General features: G+C 58.6%; 3 protein-coding genes across 3 annotated transcripts; all 3 read left to right on the top strand.

The window, feature by feature from the left end:
- Window positions 1-37: 37 nt before the first annotated feature.
- ZGPAT (zinc finger CCCH-type and G-patch domain containing) lies at window positions 38-7,806 on the top strand. The gene is made up of 6 exons (XM_071447028.1): window positions 38-1,109; window positions 1,812-1,945; window positions 2,659-2,817; window positions 3,825-3,956; window positions 4,777-5,188; window positions 5,630-7,806. The coding sequence occupies exons 1-6, from the start codon at window positions 469-471 to the stop codon at window positions 5,766-5,768; spliced, it is 1,617 nt and encodes a 538-aa protein (XP_071303129.1). The 5' UTR covers window positions 38-468; the 3' UTR covers window positions 5,769-7,806.
- Window positions 7,807-7,858: 52 nt separating this feature from the next.
- Window positions 7,859-14,809, top strand: LIME1 (Lck interacting transmembrane adaptor 1). Its single transcript, XM_071447029.1, has 7 exons — window positions 7,859-8,217; window positions 10,197-10,448; window positions 12,095-12,239; window positions 12,719-12,767; window positions 12,856-12,940; window positions 13,081-13,493; window positions 13,725-14,809. Exons 3-7 carry the CDS (start codon window positions 12,124-12,126, stop codon window positions 14,100-14,102), a joined length of 1,041 nt encoding a protein of 346 aa, XP_071303130.1. The 5' UTR covers window positions 7,859-8,217; window positions 10,197-10,448; window positions 12,095-12,123; the 3' UTR covers window positions 14,103-14,809.
- A 4,380-nt stretch (window positions 14,810-19,189) lies between these two features.
- SLC2A4RG (SLC2A4 regulator) lies at window positions 19,190-23,913 on the top strand. Its single transcript, XM_071446942.1, has 8 exons — window positions 19,190-19,325; window positions 20,242-20,384; window positions 21,155-21,264; window positions 21,348-21,592; window positions 21,958-22,058; window positions 22,166-22,424; window positions 22,586-22,665; window positions 22,747-23,913. The coding sequence occupies exons 1-8, from the start codon at window positions 19,224-19,226 to the stop codon at window positions 22,856-22,858; spliced, it is 1,152 nt and encodes a 383-aa protein (XP_071303043.1). The 5' UTR covers window positions 19,190-19,223; the 3' UTR covers window positions 22,859-23,913.
- The last annotated feature ends 156 nt before the right edge of the window (window positions 23,914-24,069 follow it).

Below are 24,069 nucleotides of genomic sequence, written 5' to 3' on the forward strand. Positions count from 1 at the left end.
GGAACTCCGAGTGCGGAGCGGGTGACGCGCTGGCCAGCGCAGCCGGAAGTGGAGGCGCTGATGCCGGAAGTGGGGGTGTCATGGCGGCTGTCATGGAGGCGGCTCGCAGGGACTGAGGCGGCTGAGGGCGCGGTGGCGGCTCTGGGAGGTGCTGCCGCCCTGGGGCTGAGGGAGCGCCCAGGCTGCGGGAGGAGCTGTGCCGTGAGGGGGCCCGGTGGGCGAGAGTGGACTCCGTGGCGGGGGAGGGCAGGGCCAGGCCCGGCCTCTCCTCAGACTCCCCCGTCGCCTCTTGCCGCCTGTTTCCAGCAGGAGCATCGCCCTGGTCATTCCCGAGGGAAAGAGCGGGACGGCGGGTAGATGTCGCTTCTGCGGTCGAGGACTTGTTATCCAGAAGTGCTTGAGTGAACTCTGAATGTGTTTTGAGTTCGTGGAGAGGACGCGGGCAGAAGCGCCTTTCCTGTGCTGAGAATGGATGAAGAGAGTCTGGAAGCAGCGATCCAGACCTACAACGCCCAGCTGGAGCAGGTGGAGCTGGCGCTGGGGGCGGGCCAGGACCCATCGCAGCACTCGGACCTGATGCAGCTGCAGGAGGATTTGAAGCAGCTCATAGAACTGACCGAGTCGAGCCTGGTGGCTGTGAAAAAGAGCAAACTTCTGGCCACTTTGGACACAGATGCCTCCTCCTCCTCCCCAGCGGGTCTCCCAGGGCAGGATTCCCACCTGGAGAGCTCTGCCCAAGATGAGGAATATGCTGCTTTTAAGGAAGCCATTGCTGGGCTTGGAACAGATGAGGAGCCTCCAGCTGATGACAGTGAGATCTCCTCAGAGAGAGAGGGAGAAACTGAGAATAAATCCAAATCAAAGTGCAGTGAGGAGGAGGAGGAGTCTGAGAGAGAGGAGGAGGAGGAGTTGAGTGGGATGAAGGTTAAAGCCCCCTACTACAGCTCCTGGGGGACCCTGGAGTACCACAATGCCATGATTGTGGGGACAGAGGAGCTGGAGGATGGCAGTGCAGGGGTCAGGGTGCTCTACCTGTACCCCACCCACAAGTCCCTGAAGCCGTGCCCGTTCTTCCTGGATGACAAGTGCAGATTTAAGGAGAACTGTCGGTAAAGAGAGAGGGGTGGGAGGGTTCAGAGGGACAAACCTCCTCCTCAAGTGCTCTGTGTGGCTTTCTCACCCAGAGAAATTGTGCCTTGGTGTTTTTGAAATGTGCTGTGGTGAGCAGTGGCATCAGTTTGGCTGCTCTCTGTAGCTGATGCACAGGTGAAGTGGAAAATCCTGTGGGAATGATGCAGAGATGTTACATAACTGAGTGGATGCATTAACAACTGATGGAGTATTTAAAAAAAACCACCCGGGTCTGTGGGTAATGCACACATTCCAGTTGCACAGGGGGGGTGGATATTTTTGAGGATCTATTTGGGGCTCTCTTTTTGGGGATCTCCACCAGGATCAACCTCAGTGGTCTGTGAAGGTGCTGGGCTGTGAGCCTCACCTCTCTGAAGGTGCTGGGCTGGAGCCCTGCCTGTCTCTGATCCTATTTATCCCCAAAGCCATGAACTTTTCAATTGGATGTGTCACCAGCAAGGAAATTTAATTCTGTGGGGTGAGATGCATTCTTTGTCCCATGACATAAATAACATGTTTAAGGTGCAACATGAACAACTTTAGGGAAGTTTGACCCTGTGCTGTTGTAATTATAATTCTGGTGAAGGTTCCTCACCCCTGACACTCGTGTGCATTTCTTTTGAGGAAGGAAGGAAGGAAGGGATTTTCATTTGAGAGCTCCTGTTCCTCCTTCCCTGCAGGTTTTCCCATGGTCAGGTGGTGTCCGTGGAGGAGCTCCAGCCCTTCCAGGAGCCCGACCTGAGCAGTCTGGGGGTGGGCTCAGCCTGCCTGGCCAAGCACAGTGATGGCATCTGGTACACGGCCAAAATCACCGGTGAGGAGGGCAGGGGCTTTCCCGGGCCCAGGGGGGAGAGGGAGGCTGAGGTTTATGTGGATCTAAAACTTGGCTGTTGTGGTTAAAAACATAAACTGTGGCTGCTGCCCTGAACTCAAAATCTTGGCCTAGCTGAGGAAACAGTCTGAGTTTTGTCAGGCTAGAGGAGAGAATTGACTGGGAAGGAGATAAAGAGCAAGAATGTGGAAAGGAAATGACTACGGGGTCATTAATCGCTCCAGGGAAGAGGGAGGGGCTGCAGGAATTTACATGTCTAGTAGGTGAGAATGGCAATAATCTGGTCTTGTTTAAACAAAAACCTGGGGAGCTGGCCCTGCCCAGCAGCTGCTGATACAGGCTTCCCTCTGTCCTGGGAAGAGGGAGGGTTTATTCCCTCTTTCCATCTTTCTTTTAACTGTTATTAAGTCAGAAGGGAGCAAGTCTAATTTCTCTTTAATTCCATTTCTCAGCAGCCCATCTTTCTTGATTTGTAGAGATAAACTTCTGGGTATCAACACGGGCTTTGTGGAAATAGCTTTTCATTGCAGTGGGTGCTTCCCCCTCCCAGACAGAAATAAAAATCACAGATTAAACCCAGGATTTTTTAGAGCTGTTCCTTGGGCCTCCCCCCTGTCCTGTGTCGTTCTGCTGGAGCTGACTCTGGTTTAGCTCCCTGTGTGCTGCAGCTCCTGTCCTTGCTGTTCCCTCTGTAGATGTGGACAGTGGTTACTACACGGTGAAATTTGACTCCCTGCTCCTCAAGGAGGCCGTGGTGGAAGGGGACAGTGTCATTCCACCCCTGAGAAGTGAAGATGCTGCTGAATCTGGCGAGTCTGATGAGGACAGTGTGGATGATTCTGGTTATGCCAAAGGTAAAGGAGTGGGGGGGAAAGTAAGCAAAAGGGACTTGGGATTTTGTTCTGCTTTTCTCTGGGACTGGCTGACTGTCCTAGAGCTCTCACTCTGAGTGTCTCACCTCTGATGAAAGAGCACTTGATCTCTTTATGTGTTCCTGAAAGATTGAGAACAGTAACTGGCTGTTCTGCTACAACTGCAAACTAAAATCTTTGTTTTGTGCAAATCCCTGGGCTAATGAAGGCTGGAGGTTTCCATGGGAACTCCCCACACATGGAAGAAGAGGGTGTGATATTTTAGAGTTCCAGGCTCTGAGCCTCATTTTTACATGTCTGGCTGAGCTGAGTTAATAAAGTGAATCAGAATTTCTCATCCCTGGGAGCTCCATGACCCAGGAATGTGAGACCCAAGGAAATGGGGGTGTTGGGTCCTTCTGGTGCCTCGAGGAGGCTGCAGGAGCAGCCATGCCCTGTTTTACTGCTGAAAAGTGACACAGAGTGACTTCTTGGAAGTTGCACAGGCAGCACTGTCCCTCTGGTGGTGCCACAGCTGCATCACAGGGACAAAGTCATGTCCTAGAGCTCTTTGCATTTAACCTGACAGAGGTTATTGGATCCTAATAACACAAAATTAATGGGGTGGCCTGGAGGAGCCTCATACCAGAGACAGGAGCTGGAGGCACAGGATAAGTATTAGGTGCCACTGTGTTAAATTCTACTCAGATGTGTACATTAGTCTGTATTATCATCCTGGAAGGAAGGAAAAGAATCATAAAACTCCTGGGTGATTCTGCCTGGATCTGGGACATGGTATGTGCATTAAATCAAGTGAAACCTCACATTTCAGCCACTCCCTGTGCAGTGTTCATGGAAGGTGACAATTCAGTAGAACTGAGTAAAGCTGGAGGCATGACCAAATGCTTTTGGGGTTGGAGAAGTGAATTGCACTGTCCTGTGAGGGATGCTGCACACAGCAGCTTTACTCACAATTCCTGTTTCGCTGATTCTCCTCCTGTATTCCACAGTGATAGACTCAGGGGTTCCAGAGAATGGGGAATGGACCCCTGCCTGCAGCTCCTCTTTTGGTGGCTGGGAGGCCCATACTCGTGGCATTGGCTCCAAACTGCTTGTTCAGATGGGATATGAGTTTGGAAAAGGTAAGGGGAGAGGGTGGTCCTGGGGCTGGTAAGAGAAAAAGCCAAGATTTTGGTTGAAACCAGAACTTTGCTGTGCTGAAGGCCACTTGGCTGGGGCTCAAGCAATGTGGTAGATCCCAGCAGAGTTGGAGGGAAGAGGGATGAGTTATTTCATGGAAGTACAGGCATGTGGGGCACCAACCCCTGTATGGAAATGGCAAACAGTGGAGGCACCTGGAAGCACGGTCAGGTTGATGATCAAAGCCGTGAGAACCTTGTGGAATGTTCAAAGGCTGGAGGTGGAGGGGAGCTGATCTGCAAAGCTTCTGATGTCTGTGCTAATGCATCTCCTGGCCTGGACACAGACTTCAAAGCCTGCTGAACTCGCTGCTCCCACCCAAATTGCATCAAGCCTTGGGGGCTCTGGGAGGGCCTCTGTGTCTCGGGTCCTCCCAGAGGAACCAAACCAGTTTTAAGTAGAACCTGGCTTGGGTTCTCTCAGAGGAACCAAACCAGTTTTAAGTAGAACCTGGCTTGGGTTCTCCAGAGGAACCAAACCAGTTTTAAGTAGAACCTGGCTTGAGAGGCTGAGGATGTGAGCCTGAACCTGGTTTCACAGAAACCGGCCTGATGGATGGCCTCGGGCTTGGAATCACAAATCTCCTGCTGTAAAAGGCTCCTGGCCTGGCCTTTCCTGATCCCCTTGGCTTGGACAGAAGTTCTAACTTTTGGTACCTCAAAAGCCTCTTAGCTTGTTTTAAGCTTGTGGCTGTCAGTGTGAGCTTGTGGTGGGAGGTGGCTCAGAGGGGGGATGCTGTAATCACTCGGAGTCTCTCCTCAGGCCTAGGGAAGAATGGAGAGGGCAGAGTGGAGCCAGTGCAGGCTGTGGTGCTCCCTCGAGGGAAGTCCCTGGACCAGTGTGCTGAGGTGCTGCAGAAGAAGAAGCAGGGGAAGCTGGAGCCAGGGAAATCGAGGAAATGCCGGGCAAAGGGAAGCAGCTCTGGCCAGCCGGGCGGCCGCAAGGCCCCGCGCAACGTGTTTGACTTCCTGAACGAGAAACTGCGCGGGAAGAGCGCTGGGGACAGGGCTGGGGGGATGGCCCTGCCCCAGAGGAACAGCAAAGAGATCTACCATGCCAGCAAGAGCACCAAGAAGGCCCTGAGTGTCAGCCTCTTCCAGACCACGGAGAAGATTGAGCAAACGCAGAGGGATATCAGGGGAATCCAGCAGGCCCTGGCGCGCAACATCGGGCGGTAGGAAAATGTTCTTTGGGATTGAGTTTGTGGTGCTTCTGGGGAGGGGTGGGCTTGAAATGAGATATGGGAGGAACAAGTGAAATGTGTCTAGATCGGACTTAAGGGGAAGTGGAGGAGAGAGTTCAGTGTGTGCTTCAGACCAGTGTGGACACTGGCAGATGTATCTGGGGTCCTTGGCTGGAATTCAGGCTGTGGCAAAGAGAGGAGCTCTCTGAGGAAAGCTGCTGGAGTCCTTCTCGTGCCCACCCCTGCAGCATTGCTGCTGAGGATCCCAGGAGGACATTCTCTAGCCCAGATTGTGCTGGGCATCAGGTTATTGCTGGCTTTCAGCAGGTCTCTTGGGCTAATCCTACAGGAAAGGGCACACTCTCCTGGGATGGAGCCCTCCTTTGCTCTTACCATGCAGGATGACATTGTCACTGTGTTTTTTGCTTTCAGGCACAGCATTGCTGCAGCTCAGCTGGAGGAGAAGCTGGCTAATGCCCACAAGCAGCTGGGGCAGCTGCAGGCCCAGGAAGCCAGGCTACAGCGGGAGCAGAAGAAAGCAGACACCCACAAGAAGATGACTGAGTTCTAGGTGCTGAGGAAGGTGTTGGACTGCAGGAGTTGTCCTTCTGGTGCTCCTGGCCTCAGAGTCTCGATGAGCTGTCCTGCTCTGCTGGGCCTCAGGCTGCTCAGCCTAAAACTGGGCAAAAAAGCAGCAGTTTCTGGATGCTTCTGAGCTCTTCTGGGAGGGGGAGTAGTGCACATCCATCCAGCCCCGAAAGCATTCAGTGAGCTGGGCCTTGGATGAGGCCTAGCTACAAGGGATACAATTCTCTGCTCTCTTGCACACTTCTTTCCTTCATTTTCCCTGCAGCAGCAGCAGCTCCATCCAGAGTCTGTGGGTGCTCAGGTGATAACACTGCTGGCTACAAACCAGCTGAGGGGGCTTGGACAGCCCCACATCCTGCCAGTAACTGTGGCTTCTGTCTGTGGCCACCTGCCAAGCACAGGTGCAGGCAGGGTCCCAACCATGGCTGGGTGAAAACATCAAAGGTCAAGTGCTTTAGCTGCTCTCTGCCTTCTGGTTTTTACTATGGGATTTATCTGAGAACTCCAGTTTTGGGGGGAGCAAGTTCTTTATAGCCCTAGTGTAAGGAAGAGACAGAAAACTGACAGCTCAAAGGTGGAACCAGCAGCCTGGAGCATCAGATTTCAGCAGTTTGACTGTTGGAGTATCCCAGGCCATGCTGTAGCCAAACTCACTGGCTTGGCATGGAAAGCTGCCTGGTTCCACAAGTAGAGTGCCATAGCTGGGGGAATGGCAGCCAGCAGCATAACAGAATTCCCAAACCTATCCAGGAACACCTCCACAGGGAACCTTGTGATTTTTGCCACCATTAGTTGGGGTTTTTCTGTCCAAGGTGGCTCACTGAGCATGGGTCCTTTTACTAAAAAAACCTCAGGACCCAGATCCAGGTTGGACTGGGCCCTGGCTGAGCACAAGGAGCAGGATCTGTGTGAGCCCAGTGTGCAGCCCTGCAGTGGCAGAGCTTGGGGCTGGGCTGGAAGCAGGCCAGGCAATCCAAATGCTCTTCCCTGCCATGTGGAAAGTGTTTGGACAGGAAGGATGTCCTATCCCCTTGGTTACATTCTGTGTTGGTGGTGGCCAGTCCTTGCCTCAGAGATGCTGGCTTCATCATCTGGTGGGATTTCTGCATTGTAAAGGCTTTTTTTTTAAACAAAAATAGTTTGCAATTCATGCCAGTATCTTAAGGACACCAATTTTATTTTAACTTAAGGAACCAATTTCCTTTGATTCTGTGAGTAATTTTTCTAATGAAAAGGTTCCTTTAGTACTCTCTTTTTTTATCTATCCCTAAGAACAGATTAAAAAACAAGCTGTCAGCCTGGGCAGGGCAGTGCCTGATTTGCAGGGTCAGGCTGCCAAACAAACAAGAAAATCTGAGACTGAAGAAGATACGATCAGAGCTGTTCAGGTTGTGTGGGATTTCACATTGCTGCAGACACACCTCAGAAACACAGCGAGACAGCAAAACCAAACATGATGAAGGTCTTCAGGAAACTTGTGGGAGTGAGTCTGTGCTCCTGAAGAGCACCTGGATCATGCTGTGATCCTGGTGGATGTGGGATGTGTCATGGGCTGCCTCAGGCACTTCAACATCCACCAGTTCCTATTGGAATTGGCTGTACTGTCCTCATTGTTCTGAATTCGTGTTCTTCACACACCAGGCTCAACTCAAGGGTTTAACAATGGCCCTTCCTCACAAATGACTGTTTGTTTCTCACACTTGAGTGCTAAGTGGTGACAAGGATTAACGTACCCAGCTTAGCATGGATGCTCAGTGAAGTGGCCCATGACTGGAGAGCTGAGCTGGGCAGAGAAAACTGGGGGGTTTATTTTGTGCTCTGAGACTGTTTAACATCATCATCATCTCTTTAGGAACTGGGTATATGAGCCCTGTGGTCTTTGCTCAGTCCTGTTTTGACCCTTCCATGGGATCTCTACAGCCTGACTTGTCAGACTCCCATTCCATTGGCTGCCACCTCCCGCCCACCCAGCGCAGTTCACATCCCCGATGAATAAAGTTGGTGTTTCTTTTTTCCTCCTCTCTCCTTGTAAGGCGTTGTTCATTTGCAAGGTAATGATGATCTGGGGCTCCCCATTCTTTCCTTACATTGCCCTGAGCTCCGGGAGGAGCCGGGCGGGCAGCGGGCGCGGCAGAGGCTGCTCGGGTGTGCTGAGCTTCCCGCCCCGGCTGCGAGCACAGACCCAGCCTACCCCGGGGTGCAGCCACCACCTCCGGGGCCAGGAAGCTGTGGTGGGTGTGCTCTGTGTGTGCTCGCAGCCGGCTGCTCCTCAGGGAGCAGGAGAGCTCAGACTGGGATGTTGGAAATGTGCAGGAAGCCCTGACTGGGACTTGCTGTGGGGTAAGAAATGAAATTCTCCAGGCTGGCCGGCGGGGAAGAGAGCACGATTGGATCCCTGCACTCCACACTCACCAGATTTTGAGTTCCTGCAGGTAAGTGGTGGTGGCTTTCCTGCCTGGGAAATGAGGAATCTGCAGTTAAACTGGGGGGGAAATACCTTAAAACCCCCAAAGTATACAGCATTGTCAGAGATGCTCTTGGGGCTGGACAGACTGGACAGGTAGGATTCCTGCTCTGCCCTGCTGTGCTCTGGGAAGCCTCAGCTGGGCTCAGCTTTGTGAGTTGGGCTCCAAGCTGTGTCATTTCATGCTTTGTGCTCTGTAGCTGGGCTTGAGAGGGAAGAAAAGGTGATGGAGCTTGGCAATGCTGCTGGGATCCCATGGCTGGAGTCTGGAGGCTGAGTGGGAGCCAATTGCTTTTGGGTGAATGAATTCAATTCAGAGGTGCATGGCATTGTGGAAATTTCCAGTTGTTTTGTGGGGAGGGGGACAGGAGTGTTGCTGGTGTGTGCAATGAGAAACACTGTCTTCTGAAAACCTAAGATGATGTAGAAGTAGTGCATGTGTGGCAAAGGAAACCACTGTGGCAGGCAGATGGTTCTGGAGAAGACACATCTCCTTCATCCAGCCATGCTGCAGTTTGGAATCTGCCTTCCCAAAACAGCAGCTCCGAGCTCTCTGCTGGTCTCCTGCTGTGGCTCAGCTCTGCAGAAAACCTCTTGAGATTATTCTTGCCTTAAAAGAGCATTTTTTTGCCCAAGTGAGCGTTCAGCAACCAGGAAAGGGCAGGAAGAAAGAAAAGTGCTGAAATGGGGTCAGCCTCGAGCAGAGCCCTGTGGTGTGGGCTGACAGTCACTCAAGTTTTAAAGTTGTATTTTCTCAAAAGCCACTCCAGCATGTGAGCAGCGATCAGAACTGCAGCTAGAAGTCTGCATCCAAGTTTTCAGGCATTTGGGTCTGGAATTTAGAATTATGGTTGGCACATTCTAAATGAAAAGCCCCCAGAGGTATTTGACCATGAAATCTCATTACGGAGATAAGCAAAGTGGGTAAGATCTCATGCCTGCTTTTTTGAAATAGTCCTAAAATTCACTAATTGCACCCCATGGTCCAGGGCAGATTCAGTGTTGTGACTGACTGTAAACAGAGCTTTCACTTTTTGTAATTGAAAAGAAAGAAATCTATCTACTTCTGCTTCTTGGGCCTTTTTTGAAGCACAACTCCCTGGGGTACCTGAGCAGAGTTTGCTGCAGCTGTGTGCACAGTTGTTGATGGAAATCAGCTCAAAATGTTCCTCTTGGTTTTGTGCAAATAGGCTTTGAGTAGCTTTGCAGACTTTTTTCTTGCCACCCTGCACTGAAGACTGTGTGGTTTTATCTGGGGAGATGAATCAGGGGCCAGGCAGAATCATCACCAGCAGCACTTGGTTTTGCAGTGAATTTAATCTTGCTTTCAGGAAGCCCAGATGACAAACTTGCACCTTTCATAGGACTCACAAAAAACTCCCACATCCTGGAGTAACAACCCATCTGCCTCGAGGGTGCCTGTGCTGGGGTGTCACACACAGAGGGGAGAGATCCCTGCTCGGAGGGCTGTGGGTGCTGTCACACGTACGCAACGGCCGTGACCGCCCTCGCCTTCAAAGCCACCGGGGCTGGGCTGGGCTGGGCTGGGCTGGCAGAGCCGGCGCCTTTGAAACGCCTCTGCTGAGCCCCGGGGAGCGGCCCCAGGGCAGGGAGATCGATAACTTCATCGGCACGAAATCCAGGTGCAGGTTGCAGAAGGTCTGGCTGAGAGTTTGCCTTGCAAACCTGCTCAGTCCTACCTGGGTGTCTTTAGTCAGGGGTTCTGCTCGCAAATCTGTGGCTCTGGGAGACCCAAGGTGTTGTCCCAAGAAGTGGCTTCTCCCAGTGGCTGCTGAGCCTGAGCACTGAGCAGGATGCACAGCACAGTTTCACTGCTCAGAAATCCTGGAGCAGCCACCGACCTGCTCTACAGAAAACAGGCCAGAAGAATTTCTCTGCGTTCATTCCTACTCAAGGAAGTCTCTCCTTTCAATCTTCAAAATTCAGGGATGGAAAATCCCCCTGCTGTGGGATAAGCTGCCCTGTGTGTGCCTGCCTCAGCATGCTGAAAGCTCCCACCTCGATTCCAACACTACACCAGCTCCTGGCCATCAAACCTCGCTAGAACTTTGTCTGCTCAACTCCAGAGCCTGCTCAGCTCTGCCCTGCTCCTGCAGCCCATGATTCCATGCCTCTAATGAGCTGAACGAGCCCAGCGAGGAGCTCCAGGCTCTGTCTAACGCACCAGCCCTGTTGCAGGTAATCCCAATAATTAAAGTATGCTCAGACAGAAAAGCTGTGTTGTCTAATTAAAACGTTGGAAAGGGAACAGCCTCCCCTTCCCAGCTCTGATCTAAGCCAGTCTGTCCAGCCTGGTTAGTCCTTAAAACCTCTCTGTCTCACTTTCTGCCTTGAAATAATTGCTCTCCAGGGTTCATGCTTCAGTCAGGGCAGTTTCCACAGGCATGGGAAGTTCTTAGATAAAAGGATGCTCACAGATAAAAGGGTGCAGCAAATGGGCAGAGACCTTCTGGTTATTGGGGTAAAAATGTGCCAGAGATGCTGTGTGACCCAAGGTGCAGGGGAGAGGGGAGCTCCTGTGGGCCTGCAGTAGCTTTTGAGATTTACACAAGGCAGGGTGGCTTCTCACCAGAGCTCATCTGGGCTTTGTCATCCGGATGAAGATATGCAAGAGGGTGAGTAAGAGGTGCTCAGCACGTCCCTCAGGATCTCTGGGCTCCCATCCGTGCTGGTGGAAGCTGATCCTGCTCAGCTCTGCCCAGGGACCCCACTGCTGGCCCCATCTGGATCAGCTACCACGGCTTCTTGAAGCTGTGTTTTACTCCAGGAACTGCCTCCATCTCCTTTCAGATCAGGCATTCCTTGGGTGCTGGTGACAGGCCAGCCTTTTTCTGTAGAGCAGGGTGCACAGAGCTGAGCTGTGCAGAGCTGGGAGCCGCAGCCACCGCTGAAGGGGTGCCAGCTTTTGCTTTGGGTTTGCAGCGTGCTGGCAGCACAGCAGGGATGGGGATGGCGGCATGGGAATGATGGGACAGAGGTCACCAAAAGCCTCCTGGGGAAGGAGGTGATCCTGACAGGCTGGGGAGCACCCGTGCTTTGTGTCAGGACACTCTCCTGCCCCTGCCACGGTTTGCAGGGGATGATTCTTGCCCTGAGGAAAGCACAGGGACAAGGGCTGGGTTTGGGCAAGGCACAGCTTTAGGCAGAGGAAAGGGGTGGGAAGATGGGGAGTTTTCTGCTCTGGTGTCACAGCAGAGAGTGACTGCAGACCTGGGGTTGTGGTGGCACAGGGAATGTGTGAATCCATTGCAGAAGGAGGGTGTCCTGGTGTGTTCTGCTGAGGCCAGCGCATGAGGAGGCAGAGGAAGGAGATGCTGAAGGTCCCCTTGTTTCCAGGAAGTTGAGTCATACTGCCTGTTCTTTCTGGTCTCCCCCTTGCTCAGGATCGGTGTCACCCCCATCCCACAGCCTGGGTTGGTGTCCCAGGGTCCCCAGAAAGCACTCTGTCATTCCTAGGGTGCCTCCAGAGGGTTTTCAGGGCTCCTGGGCATTTCCTTTTCATCATTTCAGTGGCAAATTGTGAGCTTGAATCCCACTGGTTTTGTTGGATTGCTTTTTCTTCAAAAGGAACCAAAATCTGAAGTTTTCCCTGGTGGTGACAGAGCACCCACTGCCAAGTGTCCACACGGGGCTGGGCACTGGAGGTGTTACAGTGACCCTGGTGACAGCAATTGCTGGCCAGAAAATGGGACACCTGGTGAAATGTCCCCATCCAGAGAGACCCCCAGCTGCAGGGGTCCCCTAAGCCCTGGGGGTCACCATTTCATGCCATGGCGAGCCCAGCAGCTCCAGGCTGAACTCCAGCTCGTGTTCTCTCTCCTCAGAGCTCAGTGGTGCTGCCAGCAGCTCCTCCATGGCTGCAGCCAGCGGTGAGGGGACAGCAGGGACCCAGCTGCTGCCAGCTGGCACTGCCCTGGCCCTGCTCGGTGGCCTGGTCTACCTGGGCACCCTGTGTGCTGCCTGCAAACGGTACGTGCTGCCCACAGCTCCTCCCTTTCCCTCCTGGAGCTGGGTGGGGCTGGGGACCCCTCGGTGGCATTTGGTGGCTGCCCATGGGGACTCTGTGTGCAGCCATCCTGAGCTGGCACCACGGGGCTGCTGCTCTGCTCACCCCAAACCCCACCTGCGCCCCAGTGCAGCTCCACCTGGCTTGATCCCGCATCCCTGTGTGTCCCAGCCCCTGGAACAGCCTCTACACCCAAAAATCCTCAGAGGAGCAGCCCAGAGAGGGCTGAGCTGAGAGCAGGAGGGGCAACGCCAAGGGTGGTGCCAGTGGTGGCCTGCACAGCTCAGTGGGGTGCAGGATGCAATTGTGGTGTCCCCAGCCAGCACAGAGCCTGCTGTGGGGCAGGGGAAGGATGTGGGGTCTGGGAGTGCCACACTGGGACACCTGCTCCTCATCCTGGCTTTGCCATCTGCCTTGGGCTCAGCCCCACTTCTCCCTGCAGGAAGGGCAGGAAGAAGGTGGCTCCGGACGGGGTGAAGCTCGTGGATGAGGTAAGAGCACATCTTGGGGGCAGGACCAGCCCTGGGGGTGCTCTGGGCTCCCAGCCCAGCCTGAGGGTGTCTGTCCCCCCCCGGGCAGGCCCTGCTCTGCCAGACACAGCTGCGGTCACTCAGCAAGTCGGACACGAAGCTGCACGAGCTGTACCGGGTGAAGGTCAGAGATGGTGAGTGCCCTGGAGCAGGGGGAGCCCGAGGGGCTGGTGGCCCTTGGCAGCTGCCCATCATGTCACAGAGAGACATGTCACAGTGCTGGCACAGGGCTTGGTGCCTGTTGCATGTCCTCATTTCCTCTTCTCTCCCACAGTCCAGCGTCCAGCCAGCCTGGATCTCCCAGGTCCCACGGCCTCTGGGGGTGAATCCCTGCACAGCTCTGGCCTCCTGCACCGTGAGCTGCCCCAGATCCCCATCCCCGAGCCCCCGGCCACCTCCCCAGCCCCCGACCAGACCTACTCCAACCTGCTCTTCACCCCGCTGCGCAAACCAGCGCCAGACGCTGTCTATGAGTGCCTGGCAGTGGGGGAGGAGGGCACCCCGGTGCCCCCCATGCCAGCTGGCACCCAGCTGCCCCCTCCACGGGCTGTGCACGGGGCAGCTGATTACGCCTGTGTCCATAAAGTGAGGAAGGTGGTGCCGGTGGAGGTGCAGGATGGGGCTGTGGCAGGACCCTCTGGAGCACAGCACGGCTGGGATGGCACAGGCAGTGCCCCTCATGCCAAGGTACAGCTCTGGGGGACAGCAGGGATGGGGCACATGGGGGGTGGGGGGTCATTCAATTCCCTCTCTCCTGGTTGTGCCCATGTGTGGAGCAGGGTATAAGTTAGGATCCACTGCCAGGATCCTCCTGGGGGGGCTGTCAGAAGATGAGGGGGGACAAAATCATGAGGGTACCCTGCAGTGGGCAGGGATTGCCCTCAAAGCTCCACCCAAAAAAAATATTTCTTTTTACAGCTGGAGGAGATGTACTCGACAGTGTGCAAAGCCACCAAGAAGAAATCCCAGGTCCCTGCATCAACCCCGAGGGCTGTGAAGGAGGGGGAGTCTGGGTGGATGCCCCCCTGCCAGCAGGAGGGGGCCCCAGGTGCCCCTGACCCCTGTTATGAATCCATCAATGACAGAGCATGGACTGCTCAGGCCCGTGGCCCCGAGCCTGACTATGAGGCTGTGGACATGAACTGGAAGAAGGCAGCGAAACGGGACAAGCCAGGGAAGCCCTGTGTCCCTGAGAACCTCTATGAGAGTGTGGTGGATGTCTGGGCAGGGGGGTCCCAGAAAGGCTCTGCCCGGACAGCGGCCAATGGGCTGCAGGTTTACATCACCAACCTATAGCCCCCAGGAGCAGGGGCAGTGCCACGGGGGGACCCACCTGGCTGGACACCACTGGGTGCCAAAGGGACAGGTGCCAGCAGCCCTGTGCCCACCTGTGCCCTGCACTCACTCTCTGTATATATTTTCTGTTACTTTTCTACCAGTGTTGTTGTCCCATCTCAGCCCAGCTGGTGATGGTGGGATGTCCAAGGATGGGCAGTTTGGGGGTGCTGGGTGGGACCCAGTGAGTCAGGGCTGGCACTGGCACCAGGATGGGAACTGGGTGGGGACCAGTCACGTTTTGGGGCAGGGGGGTGACGGGGCTGCAGCCAGCCCCATGCCTTGGGCTGCAGGATCAGACCCCATCAAGAGGTTTCTGCCATGCCTGAGGTCTCTGTCCTCCTCACACTGCCTGGGGGAGACCAGGGCCCCCTCCAGCCCCCAGGAAGCCCTGAGAAGCTTTGCCCCCCTCACACACAGAATGTCCCTTGTTATGGGGAGATGGGGTCAGCCCTGTGCCTTCATGGAATCACAGAATATCCTGAGTTGGAGAGGACCCACAAGGGATCATTGAGTCCATCTCCTCACCCTGCACAGGATTACACAGAAATTTCCCTGGTGTGGGCTGTGGGCTCTGCTCCATCCTCCATTCCCACCCTTTCAGACCCACGCAAGGGTGTCTCCTTGGGTCACCATTAAAAGCCTGAGAGAAGGTTTACACTCTTAAACTGAGTCTAAATCTCTGGTTCTGGGCTCTCTTGCTGCTGCTGCTGGTGCAACTGGTGTTGAGAGAGCAGCTTTGAGCACGATGTGACAGTGAGTGCACCCGCCCTGGATGGGGTGGTTTGGCACCTCTGAAATGGGGACACACAGCCACCAGGAGCTGCTGTATGGGGTGATCTGTGCCAGAGCAGAGCCCCGCACAGGGCTGCGGCACAAACCAGGCTGTGTTTGCTCAGCATTTGCTTCCTTGCTCACCTCCCCATCACTGCTGTGGCTCCTGCAGCCTCCGTGTGCCAAAAAAGCCTGGCTGAGCTGGATGTGTACCAGAGCTCAACCTTCCCTCCTCTCCTCCCCGGTGCAGTTGCACATCCGTGCCCCAAGGGACACCGCGGTGGCAGTGACGGTGTCCCTGTCACATGGCCAGCGGCTGCCTGACCTCGTGGCACGATGGCCTGGTGTGGCTGGAGCGGGGCGGAGCCCCAGCCCCCGTGCCGTGCCGTGCCGTGCCGTGCCGTGCCGTGCCGTGCCAGGCTGTGCGGCAGGAAGCGCCGCGCCTCCCCTCAGCATCTGTGCCCCTGCACCGCGGCAGGTGAAGAGATTAAAACCGAAAACGCAGCGCTCAGCAAACCCCGCTGGAGGTGTCAGAGCTGGAGGCACCCCAGCTCGTCGTCAGCCCTGCTCTCGACGCCAAACCACAGCCGCCCTCGAGAGCTTCTCCCATCCCCCTGCGAGATGAGGGCGCTGATAGAGCGCGGCTGGTGCCGCTGCTGCCGCGCTCTTCCTGCTGCCAGGCTGCCTCAAGCACGCGTGGGCTCCCCCACGCTGCCCCGGCCGCATCCTGCCCCTGCTCCCCTTCCCCAGCACCGCAGCACACGCGGCTGGGAACCTCCTGCACCTCCTGAACTCCTGGGAGCTGTTTTGGGCTGTGCTGCCAGGCACAGGAGCATCATTTCCGTGCGGGATCAGTGGGGCTTCACTCCGGTCCCCGCGCTGCCCGGGGGAGTGTGGGGACCACGGTGCCACCTCCCTTGGGAAAGGCAGGCTCGGAATGGCACCAGGGAAGGGACAGATCCTGCTGCGGAGGGGCTGAGGCGGCCAAATTTGGTCTCCAATTTCCCCCAGCAGCAGCAGAAGGTGTGCGAGAGAGTGAGCGGGTGTGCATGAGTGTGAGTGAGTGTCCGCGGGTGTGCGAGAGTGTGAGTGAGTGTGCGCGGGTGTGAGTGAGTGTCCGCGGGTGTGCGAGAGTGTGAGTGAGTGTGCGCGGGTGTGCTGAGCGATGCCGTTCCCACAACAGGGAGCGAGCAGGAGCCCAGAGAGCGCCCTAAGAGGCTGAACGGGGCTGCAGGTCCTTAATCCTCCATGCATCACACACTGCACGGTGTGACACCTGCACTGTGTGACACCCGCACTGTGTGACACTTGCACAGTGTGACACCCACACAGTGTATCACCCGCACAGTGTGACACCTGCACTGTGTGACACCTGCATTGTGTGACACCTGCATTGTGTGACACCTGCACTGTGTGACACCTGCATGGTGTGACACCTGCACTGTGTGACACCCGCACTGTGTGACACCTGCACAGTGTGACACCCGCACAGTGTATCACCTGCACTGTGTGACACCCACATGGTGTGACACCCGCACAGTGTATCACCCACACTGTGTGACACCTGCACTGTGTGACACCCGCACTGTGTGACACCCGCACTGTGTGACACCTGCACTGTGTGACACTCTTGCAGTGGGACACCTGCACTGTGTGACACCTGCACTGACACCTGCACTGTGTGACACCCACATGGTGTGACACCCGCATGGTGTGACACCTGCACAGTGTGACACCCGCACCGTGTGACACCCGCACCGTGTGACACCTGCACGGCGCTGCAGGGCGCTCTGTGCCATAAGGACCCACATCCCCGTGTCCCTGCACCCCGCAGGGCTCCGCAGCCCGCGCAGTTCTGTGTCTGTCCGGCAGCCCAGGGCTCTCCACCAAACCCGCCCCACGGCCGAGCAGCTCCGCACCCCGCCTAGCCCCCCCATCCCTGCAGCTCACCCCCGTGTGGCCCCGTCCCCCGGCAGCCCCGCAGCCCCAGCAGGCAGCCAGGGGGACACGGGCAGGGCGGGCACGGCCGCGATCCCTCTGCACGACCCCCTGTGCGAGGGGCATCGGTGCAGTCTGCAGCCAAACCGCGGCAAGGGCACCCGGGTACCACGGGGGCATCTCCCAGGGATGGTGATTCCTGGGGGAGTCCTGTGCAGGGCCAGCAGTTGGACTGAATGATCCTTGCACGGCCTTTCCAACTCAGGAGGTGCCATGACCACGTTTTAAATTTGGGATGCCCCCGTGCCGAGCCCCCCTGCCCGGGCCGGGGGTGGGGCTGGTGGCACCCTGTGCGAGGGTGGGCGATGCTCGTGGAGTTGCACAACACCGAGCGGAGCTGCCGGAGCCTCCAGCTCTGCGCTTCGGCCGCCGTTAACCATTAAACCAGAGCGGGGGCGGCCGCGGAACCTCCCCCGGGCCCCACCGGCTCCTGCGGGGCTGCGCTAGCGGGGGCTGTGGGATCGGACTCCCCAGGGACGGGGCAGATGGGGAATAAAGGCTGCTGCGGCTGTGCTCCCCCTCCCGTGCTGGTTTTGGGGCCCCGGGGGTGTCCCGGTTCCCGGTTGAACCCCGTTCCCGTGGCAGGGACACCCCGCGGGCGGCCCTGCCGGGGAGGCACCGGGCGCTTGGCCGGGTGCGGGGCGGGGTTTTCCCGGTTTGTTGCTTTTTTCACTCCTCGGAAAACACTCGGGGTTGGCGCCTCCAGCCCCACCTCCAGCAGAGTGGGGAACGGGGGGTGGCCGAGCGCCCCAGGATCCAGGCTGGGAACGTCCCCTCCCCAGGCAGGGGATCCCGGGTGCCACCCCAGCAACCCCGCAGCCCCCGAGCCGCGGGAATCGGCCGTGCCAGGCGGCCCGGGGCTGCTGGGGGACAGGCGGGGGGGGACAGGCGGGGGCCGCCATCCGGGACAGCCGCACGGACTCTGTCCCGGCCTTCAGGGCTGCTCGGTCCAGCAGGGGCAGGACCCGGCGGCGCCTCGGAGCCGCCCCGCGGGTTTTGGGGCAGGTGAGGGGCAGAACGCGGGTGGGCACCAGCCGAGCCCCCCAAACACCCGTGCACCCCAAAACCCCCCGCACCCCATGTGTCACATGGATCCCACAGACCCCCTGCCCTACAGGTCCCCCCTGCCAGCCCAGGCACCCAGGGCGCCCCAGAACCCCTGCAGCCCACGGACCCCAAGCTTTCCGTGCACCCAGGGCATTCCATGCATCCCACGTGCCCAGGGCAGCCCACGCTCCCCATGGAGCCCACGCACCCCAAGTGTACCCCCACGCCTCTCAGCACCCCAAGAACCTCCTGCACCCCTCGCAGCCCACTCACACCCAGCCCCGCCATTCTGGGGGGGGGGTTGGCAGTGATTTCTCGTGGTGGGCAGGACTGACGGTGGAATTAGGGACTTCTTTCCTACTTCTTTCCTACTGGGAACGGCGCACACACCCCAAAAGTCCAGACCACACCCCCTTTCTAGCAGAAGGTGACTATAACTTTTGGGGAAGCCCTAGAGCTGATGGGGGAGCCCTACAGGCGAGTTATAGGGGATTTAAAACTTCGGAGAGAACTTTGGGGGAAACCTACAAGTTTTGGGGAGTATAACTTTGTGAGGAGCTCTGCAACGTTTGAAGAACCCCTGTAACTTATCGGCAGCCCTATAATTTGGCGGGGGTCATCACTTTGGAGCGAATCCCCCAAATTTTAACGCTGCGTGTTTCACCCGGGTAAGTCCGCAGGAGCCGTTGGGAGTTTTGCGGGATGCTCCGCGGTGACGGCATCCCCGCGTTTATTTGGGCAGCACCCAGAATCCCGAGCCGTAACAACAAAATCGCAACTTTCGGGGGTCCTCCGCGACTTTTGGGGAGCCCCGCGAGTTTGGCGGGAAAAGGCGGGGGTGACTTGAGGGCGGCCCCGGGGGTGCCGGCGTGGACTCATTGGTGAGCGGGAGTGACCCGGGCGGCCTGGCGGAGGTGGGGTGGGGTTGTTTTGGGGGGGGGGGGTGTTTTGTTTTTTGGGGGGGTCCCGCGGGCAGCGCGCGCGGCAGGAGGGCGGGGCGCGCGAAGATGGCCGCTGCCGGCGGGGGCGTGGCGCGGCCGGCCAGGGGGGCGCGGCCGGCTCGCGAGGGCGGGGGCGTGGCCGCCGCGAGAGAAGTGGCAGCGGGCCTCGGCCAATCAGCGGCGCTGAGAGCAGCGGCCGCGTTCCAGCCCGCGCGCTCCGGCCAATGGCGCGGCGCTCGGGGGGCGTGGCCCGGCCGGCGCCGACACCGGGGCCGCGCGCGGCGGAGCGCGCTCCCCCCGCCGGGCCGCGGCCGCTCCGCGCATGGACCCCCCGCGCCCGCCCGCGGTCCTAATGCCCGCCCGCCGCCGCCGCCGCCCGCCGCCGCCGACCGCGCCGCCCGCCGCCCGCGCCGACCCCGCCAAGGTACCGGGGGGGGCGGCGGCGGAGACCGGGGTGGGATCCGGGGGAGGCGGCGGGGGGGCGGTGACAGCTGACAGCGGCCCGCCCGAAACTTTCCCCGCCGGTAAAATGGCGCCGCGATGGGATAAACTTTGGGGGGCGGGAAGTGGGGGGGTTGTGGCGGCGGGGCGCGGAGGGGGGGGGTGGGTCACAGCAGCCGCGCCCCCGGCGGGATCGTCTCGCCTGGATCGCAGCGCTTTGGGATCTTCCCGGGATCTCCCGCCGCGGGGACCCGCCCGGCCCCGCCCCAGGGAGAGCGGCCGGGATCCGCTTGGTGCGGGATCCGCTTGGAGCGGGATCCGCTTGGTGCTGGATCCCGTGGGATCTCCCCGGAGCGGGATCCGCTCGGTGCCGGAGCCCGGGCAGCGGGTGCCGGTGTCGGGCTGGCCTGGCGGGCACGAGTGCGCTCCCAGCGCTGGGATAGCCGCTGGATCCCGGGTGATCCGCTCAGAGCGGGAAAAACTTGGGGTGTGGATCCACAAGGTGCGGATCTACACCGGCATGTGGGATGTAGGTGCTGCCACCTTAGAGCTGCGTTGCCAGGAGGGTGTCAGGTCCTGGGCCTGTGGAGATCCCTGCTGGATCCCTGCTGATGCTCAGCCAGTGGGTGATGGTGCTGGCAGCGGCATCACAGGGGCATCTGGAGAGTGCTCCGGAACTCCTGGCTGGATCCCACTGCGACCTGGCGGGATCCACTTGGGATTTACCCCAGGGGGAGTGGCTGGCAGGGTCCCACCACAGCCCTGCCCGGAGGCGCTGATCCAGCTCCCCAAACCCAGCTCCCCAAAACCCAGCTCCCCATCCCACCGAGGCCGTGGGCATCCCTGCGGACCCCAGTGCTCGGGGGGATCCCTGCTGCCCGCTGCCGTGTCTCCCGCAGGCTCCGCTGGGACCCGAGGGCTGGCTGGGGGAGCCGCCGTCGCGCCAGGAGGAGGAGGCCGTGCTGCGGGCGCTGGACGCGGGGCTGGAGCGCTGCCTGGCGCTGCACTCGGCCGTGCAGTGCATCCCCGTGCCCCGGCACAGGTAGGGACACCGTGCAGTGCATCCCCGTGCCCCGGCACAGGCAGGGACACCGTGCAGTGCATCCCCGTGCCCCGGCACAGGCAGGGACACCGGCACGGCCGACACCCGCCCGCCGGCGCCGGGATTCTTTCTGCAGGAGGACTTTGGCCGCTGTTGGCCATGCCAGGATCCCCGTGGTGAGAGGCTGTCCCGCTGTGGCAGCTCCGGGGACTCCCAGCTGGGAGCATCACCAGGTTATCTGTTTGCAAAATGCTTTTGGGTGCTCTTGACCTCTTGTTTTTTTTTTAATCTAAATTTTTTTATAGTTTTTTCCCACCTCAAGGAGCTGTTTGGCCTTAGGCAAGCCATCCCTGTGTCTCTGGGCAGGATGCAGCTGCCAGTACCCTCTGGCACAGTGCTGCCCACAGTCATGGAGGGTTGCCCCTGCATGCCACAGGCAGTGGCATTTTGGCAGCTTGCCTGCACTGCTGCCTGTGCCATGCCTGGGGGAGTTCCAGCCAGCTGCTGGATGATCCCTGGAGGGATCAGCAGCATCTTGGGATGCTGCAGGGTGTGGGGCACCTGTGGGTGCCTTTCCACCTGGTGATGCCACCAACATGGTGGGGCCACTGAGACCTTGTGCCACCCCTGTACCCCCACACAAACCACCCTGGGGTGGGTGCAGGCCACTGTGAGTGGGAGGTCCTGGCACCTCAGTGGGGGAGGGAAAGCAACAGAGGGTCCCAGGGGCCTGTCCATCCTGACACAGCCCCCTGTGCTCTTGTTGGCAGGAAGCTCTCGGGCAAGGCAGGCATTGATGAGGTGATGGCAGCTGCGGTGCTCACCAGCCTCTCCGCCAGCCCCCTGGTGCTCGGGCACCCACCGGCCACTCATGCCACAGGTAAGAGCATGTCCCTGTCCCCCCCATCCCTGGATGTGTGTCCCACAGCAGGACCTGACCTTCCTCTTCCTCCTCCTCACCAGAGCCTGGCAGTGAGGTCTGGAAGGAGGCTCCTGCCATGTCCTCCAGCTGCAGCAGCAGCAGCAACACCAGCGGGGACTGGAGCTGGGACCCCTCCAGCGACCGATCCACCCCCTCCACCCCCTCACCCCCCCTCTCCAGCCACGTCCCCAGCACCTTCCTGCCTGGCCCACTCCCAGATGAGGGCCCTGATGAGCCCGACGGCACCCACTTCGTCTTTGGAGAGCCCACCCCACGGAAGAGGAAGGTGGGATGAAGCTGGGGATGATGATGGGGGTGAAGCTGGGTTTTGGGAATAGTAAGGATGGAGATGAAGAAGAGGATGAGGTTAAGGATGGGGATGACAGTTGGGATGAGGTTGAGAATGGGGAGAGGAGGATGGAGATGAGAATGAAGATGACATTTGGGGTGGGAATGAAGAGGATGAGGTTGGAGATAGGGATGAGAGCTGTGATGAGTTTGGGGATGTGGGTGATGATGGGGGTAAGGTTGGGGATGAAAATGAGGATGGTATTTGTGCTGGGATGACAGTGGGGCTGGAGATGAGGCTGGGCATGAGGATGAGGATGGGGATGGGGATGGGGCTGCCAGCCTGACACCTCTCTCCTGCAGAACTCCACCAAGGTGATGTTCAAGTGCTTGTGGAAGAGCTGCGGCAAAGTCCTCAGCAGCTCCTCAGGGATGCAGAAGCACATCCGAACCATGCACCTTGGGTAAGCACATGGGGTACCCCCGGTCACCCCCAGACCCTCTGGTACCCCCTGCAGGGTGCTGCAGTGCTGGGGGACAGTGTCCCAGCCAGCCTCTGCTCTCCCCACAGCCGGAAAGCCGACCTGGAGCAGAGCGATGGCGAGGAGGATTTCTACTACACGGAGCTGGACGTGGACGTGGAGGCGCTGACTGACGGGCTCTCCAGCCTCACCCCGGTGTCTCCCACCTCCTCGGTGCCTCCCGCCTTCCCCGGCCCCGAGGCTCCTCTGCCGCCGGCCCTGCCCATCCTCGAGCTGGCCCTGGCCTCCCCCTGCAGCCCCCCGGGGCCCCCTGGCCGCTGCCACGTCCACACCGACCACGCGTACCAGGTGGGGGGACAGGGATGGAGGGGGACAGGGATGGGGCACAGGGATGGAGGTAGGGACAGCAATGAAGTGAGCACAGGGATGGAGGTAGGGAGGGGATGGAGGCGGGCCTGCTGCACTCCCTCATCACCTTGTCTGATGAGGGTTGTGTCCTCTCTCTCCAGGGCTGCCGGACCCCCCCGCGGCCACCCGTGTCCCCCACTGTCCCCACCCCGCCACCACCCAAGCCACCGGCCGTGCCCAGGTGAGCCATTGCTATCGTGCCCCACGCCGTCCCCTCTCCCCCGCGTGTGTCCCCGGTTGTGACTTGTCCCTGTGCCCGCAGGCGGCCGCGGGGCGAGGCCAAGAAGTGCCGCAAGGTGTACGGCATGGAGCACCGGGAGATGTGGTGCACGGCGTGCCGCTGGAAGAAGGCGTGCCAGCGCTTCCTCGACTGACGGAGCCCCGCCGCTCCCTCCTTCTTGCACATTTTGCACTCGAGGTGCCTTCGCGCCCCCCCCGGCCGCCCCCCGGACTCAGGGAACGGCCCCCCGAAAGCTTTATGCACACACACAGCCCCCCCTGCCACGGAGCTTGTCCCCCCTGCCTTGTTTTCCCTTTGAAAATAAGCTAAATCCATCGATCCGACCCCGCTCCTTGCCGGGGGGGGCTGGCAGGGGGTGTCTGGCTGCTCCCGGCCCCCTCCCCACTCTGGTTTGGGGACCCCCCCACGGCTGAATAAGCTGTGCCTGTGGCCGGTTTTGGGGGTTTGGAAAAGGGGGTGTCTGTTCCTGCCCCCCGCCTGCTCCCGGGGGGCAGCCCCAGTGCCCAGGGCAGAGGTGGGCGCCTGCCCCCCCAGGGGGGTTTTTACTCTTTGTAATGTCATTTCTCTCTCTCGTTTTGGGGAGCCCCCGCCGGGGCCATGCCCCGGGAAGTGCCTGCAGGAATGCGCCCATTTGCACTAAGCCAAACTGCACAAAGAGGGGTCTTTTTGTTTTCCTTTACTTTTATTTTTTTTTTTTTCCTTCGTGTGGTTTTTATTTTTTAAATAAAATATATGAAAATTCGTATTTTTACCTACTCCCTCCCACAGCACGAGAGCGCGCGGGCCGCGGGGTGCCTCCAGCCCTGGGCGGGTTTCAAGGGGTTTAATTCACTTTAAACCCCCTTTTTACCCCCAAAAAACCCCATTTTCCCCTCAAAACCCTTTCTCCCCTCTGCTCCTGTCATTCTCCAGCCCAGGCAGCAGCTCGGTTTGGCCAGGCCATGCCCCCCTGCTCCTCTCCCCATGCAGGGAGGGGACAGGGGGGTGGTGGCCCTGCCACCCTCCTGCCCTGTGGGAAGGTTCCCTTTGCATCAGGGACCCCCCATTGCAGGGTCCCCCCTTGCAGGGTTGGACACTGCTTGGGCCCCATGGGTCAGGCTGGTGCTGTGCCCCCACTTGTCCCCTCCAGGGATGTGATGTATCAGATCCAAAAGAAAAAAAAAATAAATACTTGGATTTTTTTTTTAATGATTCCTGTTCTTTAGTTACTGTTAAGACAGGCAGGGTGGGCACCCCGGGCCCCTTGGCACCCCCAGACCCACTGCTGTCACCCCCCTCCTCCATCCCACATCCCCCAGGGATGGCATCACCCTGTGCATCCTCCTGGGAGTTACTTTAATTTCA

This window comes from Agelaius tricolor, unplaced genomic scaffold (genome assembly GCF_023055355.1).
Source record: "Agelaius tricolor isolate 1412-34295 unplaced genomic scaffold, bAgeTri1.0.p SCAF_23, whole genome shotgun sequence".
NCBI lineage: Eukaryota > Metazoa > Chordata > Aves > Passeriformes > Icteridae > Agelaius > Agelaius tricolor.